This window comes from Anguilla rostrata, chromosome 1, assembly GCF_018555375.3.
Source record: "Anguilla rostrata isolate EN2019 chromosome 1, ASM1855537v3, whole genome shotgun sequence".
In the NCBI taxonomy this organism is placed as follows: domain Eukaryota; kingdom Metazoa; phylum Chordata; class Actinopteri; order Anguilliformes; family Anguillidae; genus Anguilla; species Anguilla rostrata.
The window spans coordinates 56953845-56977294 of record NC_057933.1 but is presented as its reverse complement, the minus strand read 5'-3'; the positions used below and the strand labels follow the sequence as shown (position 1 = coordinate 56977294).

General features: G+C 42.5%; 2 protein-coding genes across 6 annotated transcripts in view; both read right to left on the bottom strand.

Moving 5' to 3' along the window:
* Positions 1-15433, bottom strand: part of limd1a (LIM domains containing 1a) — a 28982-nt gene extending 13549 nt beyond the window's left edge. The window contains exons 1-3 of one of the 3 annotated variants that reach the window (XM_064344002.1): positions 14548-15426; positions 12748-14199; positions 4399-4500 (exon numbers count right to left, since the gene is read on the bottom strand). In XM_064344002.1, coding sequence (XP_064200072.1) covers positions 4399-4500; positions 12748-14167 — 1522 coding nt within the window. In that variant the 5' untranslated portion in view covers positions 14168-14199; positions 14548-15426. Of the gene's footprint in view, positions 1-4398; positions 4501-12747 lie in introns of all 3 variants that reach the window. The other 2 variants (XM_064343992.1, XR_010331292.1) reach the window with 2 other exon arrangements.
* Positions 15434-21093: 5660 nt separating this feature from the next.
* Positions 21094-23450, bottom strand: part of lars2 (leucyl-tRNA synthetase 2, mitochondrial) — a 40964-nt gene continuing 38607 nt past the window's right edge. For all 3 annotated transcript variants that reach the window (XM_064343964.1, XM_064343981.1, XM_064343972.1), the window contains exon 21: positions 21094-22902. In XM_064343964.1, the coding sequence (XP_064200034.1) occupies positions 22723-22902 (180 nt within the window). In that variant the 3' untranslated portion in view covers positions 21094-22722. The remainder of the gene's footprint in view (positions 22903-23450) is intronic.

Genomic DNA, 23450 nt, shown 5'->3' with positions numbered 1-23450 from the left:
ACCTATCAGCCTGGGATGAGACTTTATGATATGATAATACTTTATTGTCTGACTACACAGAAATTTATCTTGCATTTTAAAGCAGCACTTTCACATAGATGCACAGATGAAAGACATACATCCACAAAAAACATACAGGTATTACTTCCATGTAAATATCTCCTCAGTGTGGATGCTTAAATATCTTTCATATATATTTTTTCTTACATCCATTTATAAATGAGGCCCCCCAGGTGTGCAAGTAAAAAATGAAAATAACAGCTACAACATCAACCTGCGGTTCCGTGAGAACATGCACATGCTTTCTTCTGTTCCATGGATAATGACTCACCAAGGATATCCATCACATGGAGCAAATGTCAGTGGAGTGTGATGCCCTTCACAAAACTTAATTAATTCTCTGACTAATTACTGAAGTAATGTGTTTTTTTTTTCCTTTTCAAAATGGAAAAAAATGGCCCTCCCTTAACTCTGTTCATCAGGTAGCGTTGTTGGGTTTGACTGTGAAGAAAATTACTTTAAACAGCTTCAGCCTACAACTTTTCAGAATTACCTTGTAGATATTTGTTGCAACCCAGCTACACTGTGCCTTCTGATATTAAATTATCCTCCCTCATATTTTTATGTTTCTCTTTTAAAGCATACAAGGATTCCTCCAGAAATAAAGTATCTTAATTCTGCCAGGAGAAAACAATGAAAGAACAGAGTGCCTACACCCAGTATCTGAAAAGCAAAACCATGAATCACATTAGATTTAATCATGCCTTCCACCGGGTTGTGATAGTACCAATTTTTTAGGATTAAATGACTGGGCCCGAAAATAGTGTGATTCTCAATCTTTTGATCATTTATAATTCATTTTTTGATCATTTATAATTAATAATCCATAACCACTCTACCACTGCTTTCTCAGTATAATATTGCGAACATACACTTCTGGTTGAAATATGAATGGCAGGTGTACAGAAAGAACAGAATAGAGCCCAAAGCCTGTCCTTCTCACACTGTACATTTCTCTCACCACGCCCTTCTATTTCGCTAAACATTCTTTGAATATTTCAAGGCTGTTTGATTCTGATTAAAGAATAATACAAATCTCTCTTTTTAATGAAATCCAAAAAAACTGCTAAAAGGCTTTGAAATAAAAATACTGTGTAACAGTGTAAAAACTACTGCCTTTTATTTTGAGGAAAAAACAGCCTTATTTGAAAATGACAGCCAATAAATGTTGTCCAATTACAAAAATCTTCCATAGCATTTCAGCTACATCCAAAGTAACGGCTGCCACTTCTGTGCAGCAGGGAAAAGAGTAGCAAAAAAGTAAACCTAATAACATAGGCTGTACCTGAAAAGACTATAGCTGTTAACCTTTCTATTTTGAAAATTACATTTAACAGCAGTGAAACACTGCAGGAAAACATGCAATTCACTCCAGAAGAGTTAATGCCACCAGTACTGAAGAATATTCCTCTCTGGGATGTTTAGTAGCACCAAAGACTGACATAGCTCTACCCCTGATCAAATGATTCACATTTAGATTTATTTTGAGAGGGGTTATTTTAAGTCAGGTCACTAAAATGGTCTATTATTAAATATCGCAGATTCTGAAATTACAGCCCACCATACAGCCATTTATAGAGGGCACATCTTCACAGAATACTCTGTTTAATCCATTAGCAGGCTAATCAGAACCTGCCCTTGCTCGAGCAGAAGCCAGCTGACTGGCCAAATTAAGGGGCTAATAATTTCATGTCCATCAAAATGTGTGACACTCAACTACGAGCACTGCCTCTGGGTAAAAAACAAGTCACTCCGCCTGAACTGTGGCTAGGTAACAGCACCTCCATTAAGGTGATCAAATCAGTCCAAATTGAATTGCATCCTCCTATGACATGAGCTTATTACATAAGGTTGGAATTTTTGAAATTCTAATTGTAACACTTAGCCTACTCAAACCCCTGCAGCACTTTAATCCCTCACCCCCCAATGCCCAGTGTAATCCTACACCCCCAACTATTGGACCCTTTATAATCTCATAACTCCATCTGTGACATGCCCACTTCAATCTCACTCAATTTTTTTCCTTTTGGGACCCATGGCCTTATATGGAATTCTGCATCGCCCCTCTGGCTATTTAAAGTTTTTACCTTTCTGACCGGCCTCTCCATCACACAAGGCTAAATTCCACTCTCAGTTAAACAGTAGCTGCACTGTTCTTCGTTATGTTTTCCAAAGGAAGGAGACAGACACAAAGACAGTCTGTATGTACACTCACATTAATATGGTTCTTTGACATCCTGGTTTATACTACCCAGCTTCAACACTGTTTGCAGTTTCATACTTCTCGCCAAAAAAGGAACGTTCCATCAACATACACATTGACCTCTGGAAGATGTGTGCATTGCACAAACAGTATTTGTAAGGATGTCTGGTGGCAGAGGAGCAGTTTCATGGATGGGTGTGCAAGGCCTCTCTGTGTGTGGGGCCAGGCCTCGTGTGACTGTTCATCCTGTCCTACTTGTCACGGCAATGTCCCTGCCCGGAGTCAACAAGCCCTCCCTCCCTGTCACCATCCCCTTCACTTTCTCTGCCCCTCTCCCAGTTTTCCTACACTCTCCACCTTTCCTTTTGACATTCTCCATTTCCCTTTCCATCCCTGACCCTCCCTCTCACCCCACCCTGGGGTTATAGGTCAGACAGGTGGACAAACACAGAGCCTGCTTATTCAGAGTATCAATTCAAAGCAGATACGACTCATCTATGCATTGTCTAGAAGTTAAATGTGGGTACAGTTAATAGTGGGTGCATACTGGACTGACACATCCATACAAGATATAAAGATTACCGAGACCTGTGCAGTGTTTCTCTAATTGCTTATCCAGGAAGATGCATAAGTCATTTCACCTCCAGACTGGTTCCAACCATTTATGGCTTCTGAGCAGGCAACCAAAGTTGCTCATTTTGTCAATGGAGGACAGCAAACAAACAAAAGCACTATCAATTTCAGAGACAGCTACCTCTGTAGACCCAGGCCCATCCATTAAACACTCATGGCAGTGCAGTACACAGTGCTGAGTATGAGAACAAATCAGCTGTTTAATCAGATGCCATGCTGATGACATGGAGGTCAAAGGCCACATATAGCATTGCAGTCTAATGGGGAGAACCAGATGCCGTTGTGCAAACTAGTTTTTTCAGGAAATAATTGGCCGACAGACTTTAATTGGCTTTTACAGACATACCAGGGCAACAGCCATCCACAGGGATTTGTGGCTTTCCTATTTGACTGAGCAAGCCATGGAACAGCGGTTGCGATACTGAGGTTGAAGGGAGGGGTGCCCCAAACCCTACTCAGTTTGGGCATTGCACTGCCCAAATGAATCATCCATTGCTAACCACCAGAGCTGCACAGCAGTGAAACAAATCTGAAACAGGAAACAGACCAGAGGGAAGGAATCCCCAACACCACAGACAGCCAAGTAACCTTTGATCTCCACCCTTCCTGTTTCTCTCTCTTTCTCTTAAAATCACATGCATTCCGTTAATCCACCGTTTCATTCTCAGCAGTCAGATGCCCATGACTGGACCCCCCCCCCCCCAATTGCATCATTTACACTCAGCATTTGAGGTGGAATTAAAATTGAAAACATACCAGCCAATAAAGTCAGTAAGTTATTCTAGTTACAGTAATGACAGAGTAACAGACTGTTTCTTTTATACTGTACTCCAACACAATTTCACACTTACTCTGATGTGGCTTTGTGACTTTTGATGAGCTCATAGAAACAGTGCCTAGTCCCCTTATGGGCATGTGAGAGGAGGAGAAAATAAAAGTACATGCTAGATGCCCAATGAGAATGGCTCCACAAAGAACAACAGAAAAATTGACAAACGGAGTAAAAGAGCACACTGACTTGTTAAAGCTATTGCACGTCTAGCGTCAGGCATGTTTGTTGATAAGTGTCCTAGTTTATGCATTTTATTTTATTTTATTTCTTAAGTGCTTACTACAGGAATGTCAGGATCTGAAATAATTATACATTGTGTGTTTTTACACTGAATGTGTTTTTACCTTGGTGGAGAAAAATGTAATAATCCCAGATAATAAAAGGGCTTCTACCATAAGGAATGGGGTTCTGTATTCCAACTGCTGATTGTGTGCAGGTGCTGCCGCAGAGAGGCTAAGAGCTATAATTATGAAGGCATGGCATTTTTTGTTGGTTTTTCCATTTTCATTTCTCTTTTTCCCCCTTTTTGAATGCATCTGAATTAGACACAGTAAATAATTTCACTTTTTGTTTTGGGTGCGAAACAGAGAGAGAGTGAGTGTTTGTGTGTGTGTGTGTGTGTGCGTGAGGTGTGCAGGTACGTAGCTGTGCGTGGTCTGATGGTACTCACTGCAGGCGCTGCAGGTGAAGCAGGCGTCGTGGTAGAGGCTCCCCATAGCCTGGCAGGCTTGACTGGCTCCATACACTGCCTTGTTACACTTCACACAGCTCCCTGTGAACCATACAACAACCAGGTCAGATGCAAAGCTCCCTGAGAACCACAGAACAACCAGGTAATACACACAGCTCTCTGAGAACCACACAACAACCAGGTAATACACACAGCTCTCTGAGAACCACACAACAACCAGGCAATACACACAGCTGAATTCTGTTCATATGGCTGAGATCATTACAGGAGAAACTAGTGTTTCTGCCAGGATTTTAACACACATCCGTCCCCTGGCTGAGCAGAGAGTCTCACGGGCTTACCTACACCAGTGCAATCTCCTGCAGTTACTATATAAAGGGCAGAGTCCAGGAAAGGAGGCCCATAATCCCTGAGAAAGCAGCTGCATATGTGCTGCTATCATTACCCATAATGCCCTGAGAACCAGCACTGTTTGCCACTTCACTGCTGTCTCCTGCTTCTGTTCTGCAACCAGTTATCACCATTATATACACACTGCAGGGCAGGAAGTAGAGAAAGAATGGCCAAGGAGACAGTGTGTGTGAGAGAATACAGGCGGCTATAAAGCCATATCATTAAAGGGGGGGAAATATAATCTAATTTGTTTGTTTGGCTTGGCAGGCCTGCTACGAATTTTGTCTCATGAGCACTGCAATCAGACGGCAGAGCTTTCCCACTGAACGCAGCCCCACAGCCCACTGCCAAAGACTCCTCCTTTTACAGAGGAAAAGCTGAGAACAGTTCTCTTTCTCAGCAGTGAGGGGCAATGGGAGCAGCGGTGCCAACGGCATTATTATTATTATTTTATTATATTAATAATAATATTATTATTATTATTATTATTATTATTATTATTATTAATAATAATAATAATTGCACTCATAGTGGGCTCAAAGAACACAGACAATCTTTCTTCCCTATCTGCTGGTATAATGTCAATTTCCTCAAGAATATCCATTTAATAAAAATTCCCCTGAAGCGCAAGGTCTCATCACACTGAACAGCACTCAAGGGCTCTGAACAGAACAAACACAAATCTGCTCATTAAGCTGCCCTGCCAGTTCAGTAAGAGCTGCAGCTTTTTGGCTGTTTTGTGCGACGCCACTTTCTGCTTTAAGTGTGACTCATAAAACACCCACTTCTTTATCACTGCTATTGAACAGATGCCATTTATTGCATTTTCATTTTGTTGATTTCTATTAGCCAGGAAGAGGATAAAAAACCAGCCACCTTATAAACAAAGGGAGAAACAAGATTGTGACTATAAAGCAAACTAGTAACATGCAGGGAACCTTTAATAACTAAAAATATAGAAAAGTGAAGAATGGTCATTCAGAGGCAAGAACCTCAGGATACATTTCAATACCGTCCACCAGCGGTTAGCGCAGCAGGCAGTGTTGCTGAGAGAACCAGAGGACAAAAAAACAGGATAAAGACCCTCCTTTGATACATGGCGTTCTGTTCTGGGCAGCAACGTTCAGAGAAAATAACATAATAATAAGAGGCATACATGGGATATTCTCCAGAGGAGCAGGCCTCACCAACACACTCCCAATGGACACACAAAGCTTCCTCTGTTTGCTGGAATCCAGCAGACATCACGCGTCAAAACTCGACTACCCTACTTGGCCTGTTCCATACGTGCAGCACGGCTGAAACAAGCGAAACACTGAACCAAACCCAGTCGGTACCAGCTCTTTATCCCACAAGCATGAGCACAGAACTTCCAGGCAGCTGATCTGACAAGAGGGCACAACTAGGGCGTGTTCATGTTATCACTGCCAACATGGCACATACCCCCAAACTCTTACTGTAAAAACCATGAAAACACGAACGGTGTTTACACAGAAGAGGGCTTTTTAGGTGGCCTAACCTTTCATGAAGTCAATTCTATATTTAAAAAGCTTGCTCACTAATACTACCACTTCCTGAATTACTACCATGACCAAAATCAAACACCCATCACTATAAACACTTATTCACCACCAAACTGCAACACCAAACTCTACACAAACCCATTCACCACAAATGTCTACCACCAAGCTCCAACACCCAAATGTACACACACACACATTTATCACTCCAACTCCATAGCGCTAACGGTCTTTGTTTGGGAACATACTACAATACCACAGAGGCTTGGCCCCTCCTGGACATTACTCTGAGGCTGTAGTGTAAAACATTCCCACCCTCTGGAATCCAGTCCCTGGAACCCATAAAGATGAGACTTAAGTCAGAATCACAGCAGTATATTCTGTGAATATGTCTCATCCTATTGTTCATAAATGCATCTGATATTTTCATCCCTGTGGAATCTGATGTTAATGTCTCAGCTGGGGCTGATAAATCACATCAGGGTTTTCAGAAACCCACTGGAGACCGGACCATGTTTTTCCCAAATCCACTGTGGTTGTGGGAATGCACTACAACCAAAAATAAGATTGTTTCCAAGAAAATACAGTCTATACAAGACCCCATATTGAATCAACATTCCAAGGTATAAAAAAAAATACCCAAAGGTCAGACAAAAGCAATCCTTTTTGGCACGAATCCACTTTTCAAATAGCATAGCCTTTATGAGCACAGGGCAGCATGTTCCTTCTGCGAAGAGGGAAGAGAACTCCAAGATGCAAACCACCCTCACCCCCCACCCCCATCCCCATACCCAGCTGTCAAAACTTTCCACCTTTGCTCCAACCGTTTCCTCTGCTTGAAGGATTCCAGAAAATTTCTAATCATATCTCCATAAGAGTCATTTTCATGAAGGATCTGGGGATTTAGGAACATGCTGTGATTTCTGGTAGCCTATTCTGTATCCATTTCAAAACAGAATGCGGACGCTTTGATGGGAAATAAATCAAGGCAGCTGGAAGTCTGCCCTCAAAATGAAGATTCTGAGCTGTAAGTCCCTTTAAAAACATGGGAGGAGGGAATACTACTGCAACCGAAATCTAAATCCTTTAAGCCATTGTCTTTCTTTTAATTTAACCTTTAGCTGATCTCTGAACATTAAGATCCAATTGAAGCACAATATTAATTTACAGTACACCCTCCTTGAAGTCAATTCAGTTTAACACAATCAAAATTCAATGGGAGGATTATTCACTGCCTGGAGAGGGACCAGGTGGTCAGGATCCAAACAAGAACACTTTAGATTTAAGCACCCTTCAAGAAACAAAACAAGATGAAAACAAATCTGGGTTGTTTCCATCAAATAAAAATCTTTATTTATTCTTGGAACTTTGAAAAAATTCCAAGTTGCATTTATTTATTTTTATTTATTTGTTTATTCTCAGTTGTCTTTATCACTTTTGTAAATGACACATTTTTTCAGGTCTGGCCAGGGTCTGTGAAAACAAAGTACACAGTGTGAATGGACATGTGGGTTATGTAATCCATAACTAAAGATATGGAATGCCAAGCCTTTTGGCAGGGAACACAAGGGTCAGATCCTCAGTGAGAATGTGGTTCTTGTTCATGGTACACATAAAAAAACCACTCAGCTCCAGTCATTTACTCGCACTTCCCTGCACACAGGAGCTGAGGAAGCAGCACGCTAAATGAATGCAGGGGCCACAGGAGGACATACACCATCTGCACCCCAGCCAGACGCAACACAGTGGGGTAATTCTTCATTAAGCTGGTTATAAACAATACATGCAAACTAGGATAAGCCCCCCCTTCCAGACATTCCCCCCATGCTTTTTTTCTCACCCAACCCCCATGCCCCATCCTAAACCTACCACATAAAAAGGTCCTGCCCAAATGACTACAGATGGATGGAAAATGTCTGCATCCTGCCAGTGCTTGGTAAAATGGACAAACATACAATTACCTTTAAAGTGACATCATGTAACACTGCACTACACCACCCCACCCTACCACACTACACTACATGTCAGACTTTCCCTGATCTGTAAATCCACTCCCCCTTCCCTAAAGCTCAGCTCCTGTTTTTCAAACATTCCTTTGGGTCCCCTGGCACAGTTATTTAGTGCTTTCACTTTCCTGTGGCTGTACATATAGTCGCAAAACAAATGCTCAGTCACAACTGAGGACGGCAGACTTGACTTTACCCATCAACTGCTTTGTGCACATAGCAAAGACCATCTTTACCAAACAGCCTTGTAAGTGATATCAACCTGGTCTGTGTCCTTGATATATTCAAATTCTCTCCCCGTGTCAGAATGGCAAAATCGTGAGTCTCCCATGGATTTTAAAACAGTGTCAATACAAAAACAAGACTTCCAGAAATGGCACTTTGCACCGAATCTATGGCTTATCATAGACTAGACTGCAGCTTGGCTCTGCAAAACAAAGAGAGATGGATCCTAGAAGAGCAGAGAGGTAAAAAAACCGCTCATCACAACCAAGCACCACCGTCAGTGCCTCCACATGACGCCACTGCTAGGCCAAACTGATAAAAAGAACACTTAGGCCTACTCCTTTTCAAAAACCCAGCAGCTATCTTACAAATCATATAAACATGTAAACCTTAAAGGCCGTACAAAATGCCCCTATTCAAAAATTCAATGCGTCACACAATATTTTTCTCAGGCCAAGGACATAAAACTTCGTGATTATTTGCCTGTGCCTGTAGTAACCAATGTAATAAGTACATAAGTGCCACATTATGGAAAGAATATGTTTGTGCAGTATATTTTTGAATAAATCATTAATCATTATTTAAGAAACCCCCCAGATACACCAAACAGCACAAGTATCTGAGTGGTGAAGGAACGCCTATAGTCTTACCTGGTGTTACAAAAACAGGACTGATTTAATGATATCTCGGTTATCTGACTCCAAAATAATGTTTTCAACTTTTCGCTGTGCTAAGTTTTATACAGGGGACTGCAAATGACCCACCAGTAGTGTGGCTCAATGAAGATCACTATCCATCTTGGTAGACACAAACGTGCCTCTGGCAACTGTAGCCTGCATAGATACAATTGTGCATCTTGCTACGGCACAAGTGTATAGGCGAGTGACTATGGGGTGCAAATATCCCGAGTTCTATGATTATGGACCCTAAACTGCAAGGTGAGCCAGGTTAAAGTGAATGCAGTTTATTGTACAGCATGTTCAATAGTGCCACTATACAATGGTGCAAAAGTGTATGTGTGTGTAGTGAGATGGCCATACGCGAATAGAGTGTAGGAGATCGTATTGACGAGCCTCCCTGAACCATTGTACATTTTTCCTTATATACACAAGGATCAAAGGAAAACCCCAAAGTCAACAAAGACACAATCAAAACAAAACAATACATCAGTGATCCTGCGCTCTCTCTGTAAGCCTACCACTACAGGTTAACCTTTGTAGCTGTAACACCAACTTGTTCCCAATGACATCGGCCTTCCAACAATACCAAACATGATTACACTGTATTATGAACAATCTAAAGTTTACATAATGCTGATCTAGTAGGATACTTTGCAACTGAGTGCTGTTTCTCTATCAAACCCTGCTGACTCAGCACAGTAAACAGTCTGTTTCCCTTTGAGGGTCTAATAAGGGGTGAACTTCTGTAATCCTGTCTATAGTTTGTTTGCTATTAAAATATTATCTAAAATTATCTTTTTTATTATCATCGATGTGTTATTACATTAATAAGTGGCATAGCACCCTCCTAAAAGGAGACGATATTGACCAAACAAATTTCTGTTAAACTTAAAGATGCACATATATTAGCCTAATACAGCAGCTACCCTGAACGACATGGTTCAGATTTTTCCCATTGAGTTTTTTTTTTTTTTTTTCCAATAATGGCTGGGCAGAATGAGTGCCATACGAACTAAGCTAAATACTACTCAGAGACTATTCACAAAACTATGAATGACTTTAAATCTATTTTGCCTCTAGCTGGACATCTCATTTAAATGATATGGATGACAGAGGTTTTAGCACATCTGGCCAGTGAATGAGGAACTTTTCCGCAAATGAGTTTTTTCAGTTGAGATACATGCCACCAGTTTTTATTTAAGTGCTTGTGGTAAAATCACACAGTTTCATTTCTTCTTTCAAAAGTTATCCAATTCAACATAGCTGTCAACAAGTATTTCAGTTTGTTTTGTTCAGAGTATTTAGAAACAGCACTGGAAACTGATACATAATCGTGTAGTAACACTTACTTCTTGTACCAACACCTATTTTGTAAAGTGACACAGCATCTAATGTGCAGTTCTAGCTCCTCTCCAATATCAGAACTGTACACTGCCCTAAATCAAAAACATTAATATCTAACATATACAACAAGACTACATTAATCTGAAATGGTTATCATGAGCAGATAAACTCCACCACTGCTTTCAATGGCCGTGTGCAATCTAGGAATTGTATCACTGAAATGAGGCTCATATCGTATGTTTGATTTTCCTGTGAATAAACACATACACACTTTCTGAGGAGTGTCAAGCTCAACTGCCACAGGCCCAAATAATAAAGGGAACAGAACGGGCTGCAGTAGGGCACATTATGAGCATCTGCTTTGCTGACAAATCACATTCCTCCGCCCCCCTCGTTGGGTTTTGTTATCAGCTGGTCAGACCATCACACACACACACACACACACACACACACACACACATACACACATACACACGTGCACGCACGCACGCACACACCACCTCATTGCCAAACTGATACACTCAGTTTCGCGCACACACACTCTGCCTCAGTGTTGCACAGATACCCTTCGCCTCAGTGCCGCACTGATACACTCTGCCTCAGTGCGGCACAGATACACTCCGCCTCAGTGCGGCACAGATACACTCCGCCTCAGTGCGGCACAGATACACTCCGCCTCAGTGCGGCACAGATACACTCCGCCTCAGTGCGGCACAGATACACTCCGCCTCAGTGCGGCACAGATACACTCCGCCTCAGTGCGGCACAGATACACTCCGCCTCAGTGCGGCACAGATACACTCCGCCTCAGTGCGGCACAGATACACTCCGCCTCAGTGTGGCACAGATACACTCCGCCTCAGTGTGGCACAGATACACTCCGCCTCAGTGTGGCACAGATACACTCTGCCTCAGTGTCGCACAGATACACTCTGCCGCAGTGTCGCACAGATACACTCTGCCGCAGTGTCGCACAGATACACTCTGCCTCAGTGTCGCACAGATACACTCCGCCTCAGTGTTGCACAGATACACTCCGCCTCAGTGTTGCACAGATACACTCTACCTCAGTGCGGCACAGATACACTCTGCCTCAGTGCGGCACAGATGTATTATACCTCAGTATTGCCCTTTTCACAACTAAAAATGTATCATTTACCAACTTCAGCCAACAGCACGAAATGCTGAGTATGAAGAAGGCCCCACTGACGTCACATGCGTTGGAGAAGAGCATATGCTGGTCTGTGCTCTCCTGAATTCATAGTGGAAGGGTTATGGCAGTGAGCTTTAAAATATAGGCTACTACTGGGCATTCCAAATTTGGTATAAAAAAGGGGGGAAAGCATTAAAAACGAACATAAAGTTCAATGATATAGGCCTACATGGCGAAAAAACCATACGTTTCCATACGTATTCTGCTAGAAATCGAATACCAAAATGTCTCCTTGTTATATGAATCACAATGGATAAATCATCTCAAACTGCCCGTCAGTCTGTGCACGTTCTGTGTGAAACTAAAAAATACTATTCACTGGAATCATTATTGACACAACACTACTGCGGTTCAGTTTACCAGTGGAGGAGGAGGAAACAGAGGTCAGCCCACAGTAAATTTTTAAAAGGCAAATATATCAAAACCTGCCTTAGAATGATTGAATACAGACAGGTCTTGAAGCTGGGGAATAAATATGCTCCTCGTAGCTTTGTTGTTAATACAATTTCCATATAACTGACAAGTTCTATTACTCCTGAAAGTAAATGAATCAGTAATTCACCAATCACAGCCTTCAACCACATCTTAGAATTATAATTCCCATACCATACAGATGTCCTTGGGTAGAAAGAATGCAAGAGTTTATGTTGGTAACAAAATAATAATACTTAAGTCTGACAATCTTACACAGACCTGATCAGTAAAATGAACAGGGACCACAGGCCGCAGACACGTATACACTCAAACGCACATGGCAGTGTGTGTCACTTGATCCAGAGAGGACATTCTGGCAGGGTTGAACAAACAGCCCTGGACGCAATCAGCAAAGGCCAGGCTAAAGTTCGACTGGTTCTAATTTCAGGAACCATTTTTAAAGATGACAGCGGAGCATACAAAAGCACAGACTCAGACAGACCAAAGACCCATAGGGTGAAACAGGTCCTTACCAAAGTAGTCGGCCTTTGGCTGGGCATCCATCTCCTTTTCCAGACGCTTTGTGAGCGCTTCTAATTTTATTTCAGCTGCTGTTGGCCCTGACTCGGGCTGTATAAGGAGTGTCTGGCAGGGCAGTTTGAGCGCTCTGGGGGGGCTTTGGGCTTCCTGTAAGGGAAGTTCACTGGCACACGCCTGTGGAGAGGAGGGTGGTTGGCTGCCTGGATCCTGAGGGGCAGGCAGGACTGTGGCCACCAGGCTGCTAGGATCTTGAGCCTGAGCACAGCTCATGGAGGGTGTGCTAAAGCCAGAGGCAGAGGCATGGCCCTCTGTCCCAACAGTGGCAGGCTGGGGTGGAGGAGAGGATACTGGGGGCTGCCCAGGTAATGGCTGGGCCGTCACAAAGGGAATGAGGGACACCCCATTCTCTTTGCTAGCCCCTTCTCCGAGGGGATGAGGGTGTGGAGCAGCGTAAGGGATTGCGGAGGCCTGCTGGTGGTACAGGTCAGCAGTGGGGTCCCCACCCTTGCCTCTAACCCGGTCTGAGGGCGCAGCACCCGCAGCAGGTTGAGAGGGAACATTCAGCATGGGCTCCAGGGACAACGAGGGTGGTGGCTGGCGGGCTGGAGGTGTTGCCACCGGGGTCTGGGGGGCCCCGGAGGCACCTGGGGACAGCAGTGTAGGGGCCGTTGAAGTACTGGAGAGAAAGGCAGGCTTCTGGCACACAGGCGAAGCCTGCTGCTGCTGATGATGGTGCTGCTGCTGCTGGGCTGGTGGAAGGTCGAATGCCATGGCCCCACCAGAGTTTGGAGCTCCCTGAACGGGGTGGCCACTCCGAGAGAGACTCCATCCTGCTGCTGGGCTGGATGGGAGGCTGCCGTGCGTCGGCAGTGACAGTGCACTGTAATGAGAAGCGCCTGGGCTTATGGGCGATGAGGCTTGGTAAGAGTGCAGCTCCAATCCCTCCTTGTTATCGTAACTGTTGCCGTAGCTGTATCCTCTGCTACCAGGAACTTCGTGCGGGGCTGCTCGATGCTGTTTTTGTCCATCGTAAGCGATGTACTGATTCGCGCTGACAGGGCTTGATGTGGGGCCAGACAGTATTGGAGGTTTGGCCGCTGCTTCACTCATTTGTCTGTAGTTGTTGATCGGCGGCCTGTCTTTGGTGTAACACGTGCCGTCTGGAGCTCTGCCGTGACCACCGTAACCTCCGTTCACCCTTGCTGCCAAACTGTTTCTTGCCATTTCCTCTTGTTGTTTTTGCATATGGATTTTCGTCATTTTAGATGCAAACACTCTCCTGGTTTCTTCAAAATCCGGATTATTGCTGGCGTCTCTTTTCATTCTGAACAACCCGTCCTTGGATGCCTCGTACATATTGAGATCTTCAATAAATTTACTCGCCTCCAGTCCCAAATCGTCGTATTTATCCATTTTTTAAATATTAAAAATCTGATCTTGACTGACTAATCTTAATTGTTTAGTTTGCAATTAATAGGGTAGAGCCTACTTAGTATCACAAAAGAACAAATGCTAAACTTTAAAACACTAATTAATAGTCTATTTAAATAGGCAGTAATTACTAGTCTATTCAAATATCAGATTTTTAAGTAGCCTAATGAAAAGTCTGGAAAAGTTCTGTAACTGACAAAATTAAAGGCAAGGCATTTAAATAGGCATTTCATTCTAAAAGAAACGCTCGCCTAGAAAGTCATCACGATACAATAAATAACACATACAATAAAGTTACGATTTTAAATATATCAACAAAGGCAGAAAACCGCTGCTTTTTAAACGCAATAATATAAACGAACCTACAGGAAAGTCGGATTCAGGAAATCTCGCGCTCTTGAAGATCTCTTTAAAATCAGTCGAGTGTTTTGATTTTACCCGCGGTAAATCTTAAGGGAGTAATCCTTTCGGAGTCATTGATGATTTGGATGCAGATCCAATACACGGCGTCCAGTTCTCCACAATCTAAAATTTATTAGATTTAGTCTTCTGTGTCCTACTCCAACTCCGCTCTGAACAAGATGCTGTCTCGTTATGAAGGGAGATTCTGGCTTGCCCCCTTTCCCAGACCTCAGCTATGGCGCTGAATGCGGAAGCCCCAAACTCGCAACTTTTTTTTTTTTTTTTTACTTAGTAGCAATCCAATGACATTCTCCATATAGAATCGCAGAAAATGTGAACCCAAGCCCATTATTCCAACGCATGGTGCGTAATTTGATTAAACCAAAAATAATTATGCCCAGTAGACCGTGGAAACACACACGGTAGGGAAATACTTCAGAAACAATTCAGAAAGATCGAAAACCGTTGAGCAGACTGAGCACACCCAGGCGCTGGATTTCTACATAAAGGAACAGAAGGGCGTCTTTGCGAATGTTAAGGAACCATTCAGTGTCGTGTAGGCTCATCTGAACTAGCTACTTGTTTAACGAGACTGGACAACAAGAAGGACGCTTCTGTTTTATAAAAAGAAAAAAATAATCATGCTGTCACCGACCTGCATATCCCGTTATTCCTTAAAGTTCGTTTAGAGTTGGTCGTGCTGTTTTATTTACTTTAGTTAGGTTCCACTACTACTATTACTACTACTTATTAGCTACAGCGACTGCAAGACAAGTACTGCATGACCCTCTGTCCAAACGGAAAAATAATTTAGTACATTGTTCATTAAGTCACTCGTGTAGTCCTGTATACAGCAGCAACAAAAAACAAAGCATTAGCATTGCAACTACAAAGGGTGCTTAGCAGCCTGTGCTTGCCCCCCATAGTTCTACTGTCATTGATTTGTTTGACTGAAGACTCTTTTAAAAAAAAAAAAAATCTGACAGTTTTTGATTTTAAGATCAGGATGTACAAACTTTTGTTGTACGTGGTGTATTAGAGTGAAACACTTTCAAATTAAAATAGACTGACTTTGCAGTACAATAAATTAAGGCTTTTCACAGAATGACATGGAGCATCTGACAAGCGAACATCATTATTGACGTCAGTTCAAAGAAAGAAATTTTATTTCATAAATTCAACTCACTGATACTTATTCTGTTTTACTATTTTCAAAATACTGTCTAACCAATAACATGAAAAACCAGCTAGCAGTAGATGTATTGTTTAAATGGCAAGTATTGCTTGTATGAAAATTGCTGCCAAGATATCTGCTTTGACCCTAAGATCATCCAGTTCACCCCTCTGGATAATATTCTGGTCAAATTAAAAAAGATGGAGGTATGCAAAGGTCAGGGCAAGCCATCCTCTCAGTCTTTGAAGCTAGTGTGTACTATGTCACAGGCTGTATGCTCATATCAAGACATATGCATAGGAACTTTGGGAAACTGTCTCCAAAGGAATGATCAAATTCAGCAAACTAAGGAGCGTAATAGGAACTGAGTAGCAAGCCAGATGCCAGAATGCCCTGCTGTGATAACACCCTGAAGCTCTGTAATATTAAACACATTGCAGGGCCTACAGTCAGCACCCCAATCCAGGACAGACACATGCTTCTGAAGACTTATCGACCTCTTCCATAAATACCTGCTATTGTTCTCAAGAAAGCTGCCAGTCTTCCTGACTTCAAAATGCAGTGTATGGATTTACCAATAACAGCACCAGAATCAGCCACTCCTCTTGGGGTTAAACAAGCTCTCCTAAAGCAGTGATAAGATCCTTATGGGTCAAAGCCCCCCCAACCCACACAAGGTGATGTCATGGTTTCCTGAATGCTGTAGACAATAAATAGATTCTGACAGATCTCCTGTTTGGAGGCCAGGCCTCTGGCTTTATTGTGTCCTAGTAGATTGGGGAGTGGGGTCCTGATACACACCAGGGCATATTTATTGGCATTGCCATTCACAACATTATGACCAGATGCATATCTTATGTGAAGTAAAACATCAACATGAAAACATTGGTGTTTGTTTACTATTCAAACTAGCAAACCATCTCATACACACTGAATTGATACAGTACAACCACAGAGAAATGTTATGAAAATGTTGTGTGCTGTAACTGGGTTCTACAAAGGAGGTATTTTGGTCAAGGTGACTTGCTTTAAGTGTACGCTAGTTACTGAGGAACAATACAACCCAAATGTGTAATCCAGTCGACGAGGAAACCTGTGACAATCAAATTGCGCAACTCTGTCCTGTGTAATGACAGCTGTTTCAGTAACAGAGCAATTGTGAAATGGAGTGACAGTACAACGTACCCAGGGATCCTGTTTACCGACCATGCTCCTTTTCTATCAGGAAGCAGTGGACCTTTGAACATGCTCCATAAAATACCATGTCAATATGAGATACCACAGGCATTAGGTTAGTGTGCCAAAACAGCACAGACTTGCAGGGAATTACCATAATTTTGATTGTCATGGAAACAGTTGGCGATCAAAAACACAAGTGACTGGCAGCTGATGATGTCTTTCCTACACAGTATTGACTTGTCAGAAGCTAGAACTGTTAAACAGTGAGGGGGAGGGGGTAATATTTGTCAAAAATATATATATAAAAACTGAAGTTATCCACTTTAGCTCAGATACTGTAAAACACACGAGACAAGGCATTTGTTTTCTGTCCTGTTGCATATTCTCAGTGCCCTTATTCAATCTGTAATTCATTATTATTCTCTGGTGGACTGTTCCGTCATTTAGCCGGGCTTGGTAAATGGCACAGCTGTTCTGTAGAGCTTACAGAACCAAGACAGGAATATTAGATGCTTTGGCTTCACACCTCACTGCTTCCCTTAATTTGACCTCCATGAAATTGGAACCTGAGTGCTTACCCTTCCCTAATGGTCACCATATGTATTCAGATTCAACAGCATATGCAGAACTAGTCCTCTCCAGTGACAGTCCAGGTCCTCTTTGGACTGATGGTCAGCCAGGAGGGTAGATGTGCTCTCAGCCAAGAGGAATGGTTTTCACTGAGGGATCAGATGCAGAAGCATCAACAGTGTGCAGCAAAACTACAAATCACAAGGTCTAAGTGCATCAGCAAGTGCGTAATGGAGACTAGCTGAACTATTTCATGTGGGTACATACACCATTCACTCACTAGCTGAGTGAATGATGTATGTACCAACATGAAGTAGATCACCACAAATACTACCCACATTAAGTACACCACCACAAACTCTACCCACATGAAGTTCACCACCACAATCTACTCACATGAAGAACGCCATCACAAACTACCCACAAAAAGTACACTACAACAAATTACCCAGATGAAGTTCACCACCACAAACTACCCACATAAACTACAGCGCCACAAACTACCCACATACTGTAAACTACAGTGCCATAAACTACCCACATAAAGTGCACCACCACAAACTACCCACATAAACTACAGCGCCACAAACTACCCACATACTGTAAACTACAGTGCCATAAACTACCCACATAAAGTACACCACCACAAACTACCCTCATACTGTAAACTACAGTGCCATAAACTACCCACATAAAGTACACCACCATAAACTACCCAGATGAAGTGTTACCCACTGCAAACAATTTGTATGAACCATAAAATCTATTACCATAAAATCCCACAAGAAGTACACCACCACAAAAAAGTATGCCCACACAAACTATTTTCATAAACCATAGCATAATAAAATCTATTGGCATAAAGTACACCACCACAAATTCGACCCATCACAAGCCCAACACAATAGAGGAGGTGGGAGAGAAATTGCACCATTGCAACCAGGAACAGAGCTAGTGATTACTGCTATGTTATCAGATGAGAGAGTACAGGAGGAAAGTTTCAAAATTCTGTCTCCATGAGTTCAGTTCAGTTCAGTTCAGTTTTATTAGTCATATGTAGGTTAACACAGGGTCAACGGTACAATGAAATGTGTTGGACAAGAAAACAGGTCAGCTCAGCAATAAGAGTAAATCCATGCAAGTTTGCTGAGTTGACTCGGAGCTCTTGTCAGTGCAGCCATTTTATGGCGCACCGGAAGTAACATGTCAGAACTGTCAGACCAGTGACTTAGGCCAGTATCAAAATACTGTACGCAAAAGGAATGGGTAACGGTAATCAGTGATACTCTAAAATTTACTCTGCCAACATTTTCATGTTGTTGACCAAAGCACAGAGCACAACGCCCGCATTGTATCATTTGTTATTTTACACAGTATATAAACAAAAAATATAGTTGTACCTAAATCAGTCACGCGTAACAAAGATTTTCCTGTGCGGGTTATTCTGTGATGTGATGTGACATGTGTCTAGGGTGTGGAACAAATTATGCCAATTGCTGACAAGCAGAGAGAAACAGAACAAGTAAATTGTCAACAAATTCCAGACTAATGAGATTATTGATTTTCGGTGAGGCGTGAAGGCCCGTCAAGCAAACCTGCAACAGCAAACGCTCATCTACGCGAGAAGCACATCCTTGAGGCAACTCCCTGGCGGCGCCATTGGCAGGACTCGCACTCTATCAATGCAAACCTTGGTTTATGGGAGCATCTCAGCCATTTTGTTTTCTCATAGCTCCTGTGCAAAATACAACAGGATGGCCTAATACAACTGTTCACTGAAAATGAACCCCCCCACCCACAAGGGTATATACTAAACAGAGAAGTCCTACTCGTAGTGCTTGCAACTGCATCTCATTTCAGCACTAGATGCCAAACACATTCCCAATGGTTAATATAACTCCGTTATCAAACCTCTCAAGCCTCACCTGCCCAGTACTCTCAGAGCGAGGTACTGGAGATTAGAGTTGTCACATTGTCAGAGAGGGTCCAATGCCCTCTGCTGCCACCCATTAGCCATTCAATTAAAAACACATTCAGAGTCATGACTGTGACCAACTAGTGCAAAGCAAGCTGGGATGCTATCTACAGTGAGATGGGTACCCTTGTTGCCTTGGCTCTGTTCTCCAAATTCCTGGCTTCTATATGTCTTTGTGCAAAATGATCCTACCCTGTGCTTGTACTCTCACATATTATTGTTCACTTGATTAAATACTGTCAGTCAAAGGTCCAGCTGAAAAAATCTTGGGAATGAAACACATCATGTTTCTGTTTTTCTTTCCTGGAAAGATATTATTATTATTATTATTATTATTATTACTTTGTTATACATAATTTTAGAGTTTGAAAACAATAGAGATAGGCAATACAGTTGTGAATGAACTGAACAGTCTAAGTACAGTTAAGACTCATTTTAAAAGAGCAAATCCTAAACCATGTATTGTTTGGTATTTCAGTTTTGTCCCTAGGAAAGGTTAAAAAAAAAGATCATACTTTCATGAACAGGCCTTTTCAGGCCTTTTACACAAGTACAAACAGTTTATGTAAAATAAACTGTTTGTACTTGAGTGCATTCTCATACTCATTCTTCATACTCATTGTAGGTGGTGTAACATCTGTCCTGCACTCTTTGTGTTTTCAATGATGGTGGTAAAATTTCCACATCAAACAAACAGTTCCCCTTCTGAGTATGAGCCAACTGCAAGCCACGTAGGTGCTGAAACATTACAGATATTTTCTATTATCCTTTGTCTATTAAAATCACCCAGAAAGTTAACTCCATGACTCATAGAGCCCAGCAGTCTGAAGCCACAATAAGCACCGTGTGGGGATACATTTCACAGACCAGATATGTGAGTCACAGCATGTGAGATAGTCATTAAGATTGTATATCCATTCCTAGGGAGCCAGCCCATCAATGCAGGTATTCATACCTCAGAAATTATTTTCAAGGTCTCCACCAGAGGCCATCACAGACAACGCATACAGTCAAATGTAACAAATACACACAGGTACTTGTAACACCTGCATACCCCCTCTTAAAAATCCAGGAGCAATACATGTACATTCTCATAACTGATCACACAAACACACAGAAGTGTATTTTCTGATTAGCAATTCCATATGTTACCTAAGTATATTTGGTAACAGTATTTGAGTCAGCCACACATGTAAATCCAAAGAGCAAAACTGACCCATCAGTAGGAAAATCACTTAAACCAACAACCAAAGTCACAAAGTAGTTTACAAGGAAGAACATTAATCAGAAACCAGGCTAAAAACACTCATGCTTGTATCTCCTGACAGGTGATTCCACCAAGTACTGACTTACTGACCTGAATACTGATGTAAGCGGTACATTCTAGTTTATTTTGTCAGCTTTTCTTCTGACACTCACCCTCTTATGTAACACATAACACTATTAAGCCTGAAAAAAGTCGATTGAAAGAGAATTGTTTACATACATAATGTGAACTTGTTAGTATGGAGTGAACAGTATTACACTGTATACAAAGCAGGCCCCAGGGCTCAATGTGTACTTCTGGGTGAGCATGAAAAGACACACAAAGACCAACAAAAATCACAGGCTTTTTACCAGAATTTTTTACTTGCAAAACGTTCAAATGAATGATTCTCGCACTTGACAGCTGTGTTGGTGATGGCAGACATTACAGGCAGACATGGTATTTCATTTATATTCTTGATCTTTGCAACTCAATCACTTCTGAATTATTGGCTGTGGATCTCAACAGAAGAGCAGCACACTCACTTTAACCTGCAACACTAGGACCAGGCTGGCATTAGGTGGCTGAAGAGGCAGCTGACCTGTTACAGCAGAACGGTTTTTCCACGGCCTCGCCCACAACCGCAGCTGTAGCACAACCACACACTAAAGGAATCCATGTCTTCGGACTCATACAACTTCAGAAGTGCCTGGACTTCATTTGTTGGATTTCAAAATGTGAGGTAAATCCTTTTCCCCTCCTTCTTATAAAACTTTTTAGTAATGACACTAGTATACACAATTATGTGGTTTGAGAGTTCAATCCCAGCAAATACGTAAATGTACCAGCACCAGTGACCTTACTGAACTGACATGAGTCAACTAGCAGCAGATAAAGATGAACTAATACGAACAAAGCCAGTCTGGCTGTAGCTCTGCAGAAGAAAAGTGGCAAACTGGCCTATAGTGCAGGCCTCGACCAGGTCCCAAAAGAACTGCTGACAAGGTCTGGAATTCATGCAGAACACAAAGGCGTTCTAGAAGGCCACCAGCCACCAGGCCCCATTCGGCCCCACCCTGTTACACAACAGCTCAATGTCCAAGTGCAGCCCCACGTTCTCTGCATGACTGCTGCAAATAAGGCCGGTCTGATTCATTCAGGCAGTGGGCTGCTGCAGTCTTGGCTGTGCTGAAGCTAAAGGTGTGAAGTGAGTCTGTTTTAATCAGTTACATAAGGAAGAAAGAATTTGATTCTGCCCTAAAATCCAACAAACAGCGAAGTATTCTGTAACTCTCAGCTAGCAGGGCAAAGAGTGAAAGGGTGTGTGACGGTGGGTGGGTGGGAAGTTGTCAGGGGCCTCACTGAGGAACAAGGAACAAGGCCCTCAGAAATGCAGTTCTGCACCGCAGTGGAAAACAGAAAAGACAGAAATAGCCTGGCAGGAAGACAGCAGCAATGCAGAACAGGGTTGAGGGGAGGCCAGAAACTGTCATCCTGTTGAGCCCATCGCTGGCGTAACGTTAACCCCACTGTCTCAGCCCTGATGGATGGCAGAGCACACCATTTCTTTCAGTGCATGTATTCTCGCTCCTTCTCAAATCCGTACATAAGAAGGTTGCTGTGCAAATCTTACCACGGTAAATTCTCCGTAGGTTCCTAGCTTGCCAGTTGCTTTTTCTTTGGAATTTTATGCTTCATTGACTAGGCCTTACAGTCACCTGTCTGAATTCATTTTTACATTTTCAAGTCTTTTCAAGTCTTTTTTTGTTTAGCCAGTCCCTTGTACCTCGATCTGACTAGCCTAGAGACCTGGGAGGCAATATTATGAGGCACAGCTGTAAAAGCATAAAAAAACACGATTTTCCATGAATCCACATGACAGCCAATGACAGGACGTGATGCAATAATCCAGGTTCCTGGGCACTGTTCCTGTAGTCAGTGTTCTTCATAATGGACAGTCGGCTCAACCAATGATCAGCAGTTGAGCCAATTCAGTCCTCCACCAAGAAGTTAATAAGGGCAGTCCTTGGTGACAGGATGGCCTTCCTGATGGTGCACTGACCAAGGAGCTGCAGGCCGAGCGGGCTCTGCAGGACCAGTTCCTTCACCCCCTCTGTGTCCTGGGCAACCTCCCGGGGAACAGTGACCGTCCCACACACCTTATTATTGATCTACAGAACAGAGAGACAACAAGACTTATTATTGATCTACAGGACAGAGACCACAAGCCTTATTATTGATCTACAGGAAAGAGAGACCATATGCCTTATTATTGATATACAAAATAAAGGAACCACACGCTTCATTATTAACCCACAAAATACGAAATCAGTGAATGAGTACAGTATGCAGTGAGTGTGTGGTGAATGTGTACAATATGCAGTGAGTGTGTGGTGAATGTGTACAGTATGCAGTGAGTGTGTGGTGAATGTGTACAATATGCAGTGAGTGTGTGGTGAATGTGTACAGTATGCAGTGAGTGTGTGGTGAATGTGTACAGTATGCAGTGAGTGTGTGGTGAATGAGCAGTGACTGTGTACAGTATGCAGTGAGTGTGTGGTGAATGTGTACAGTATGCAGTGAGTGTGTGGTGAATGTGTACAGTATGCAGTGAGTGTGTGGTGAATGAGCAGTGACTGTGAACAGTATGCACAGTGAGTGGGTAGTGAATGAGCAGTGTGTGTAGTGAGAGGGTTTAGTGTGTACACAGTGCCTCTGA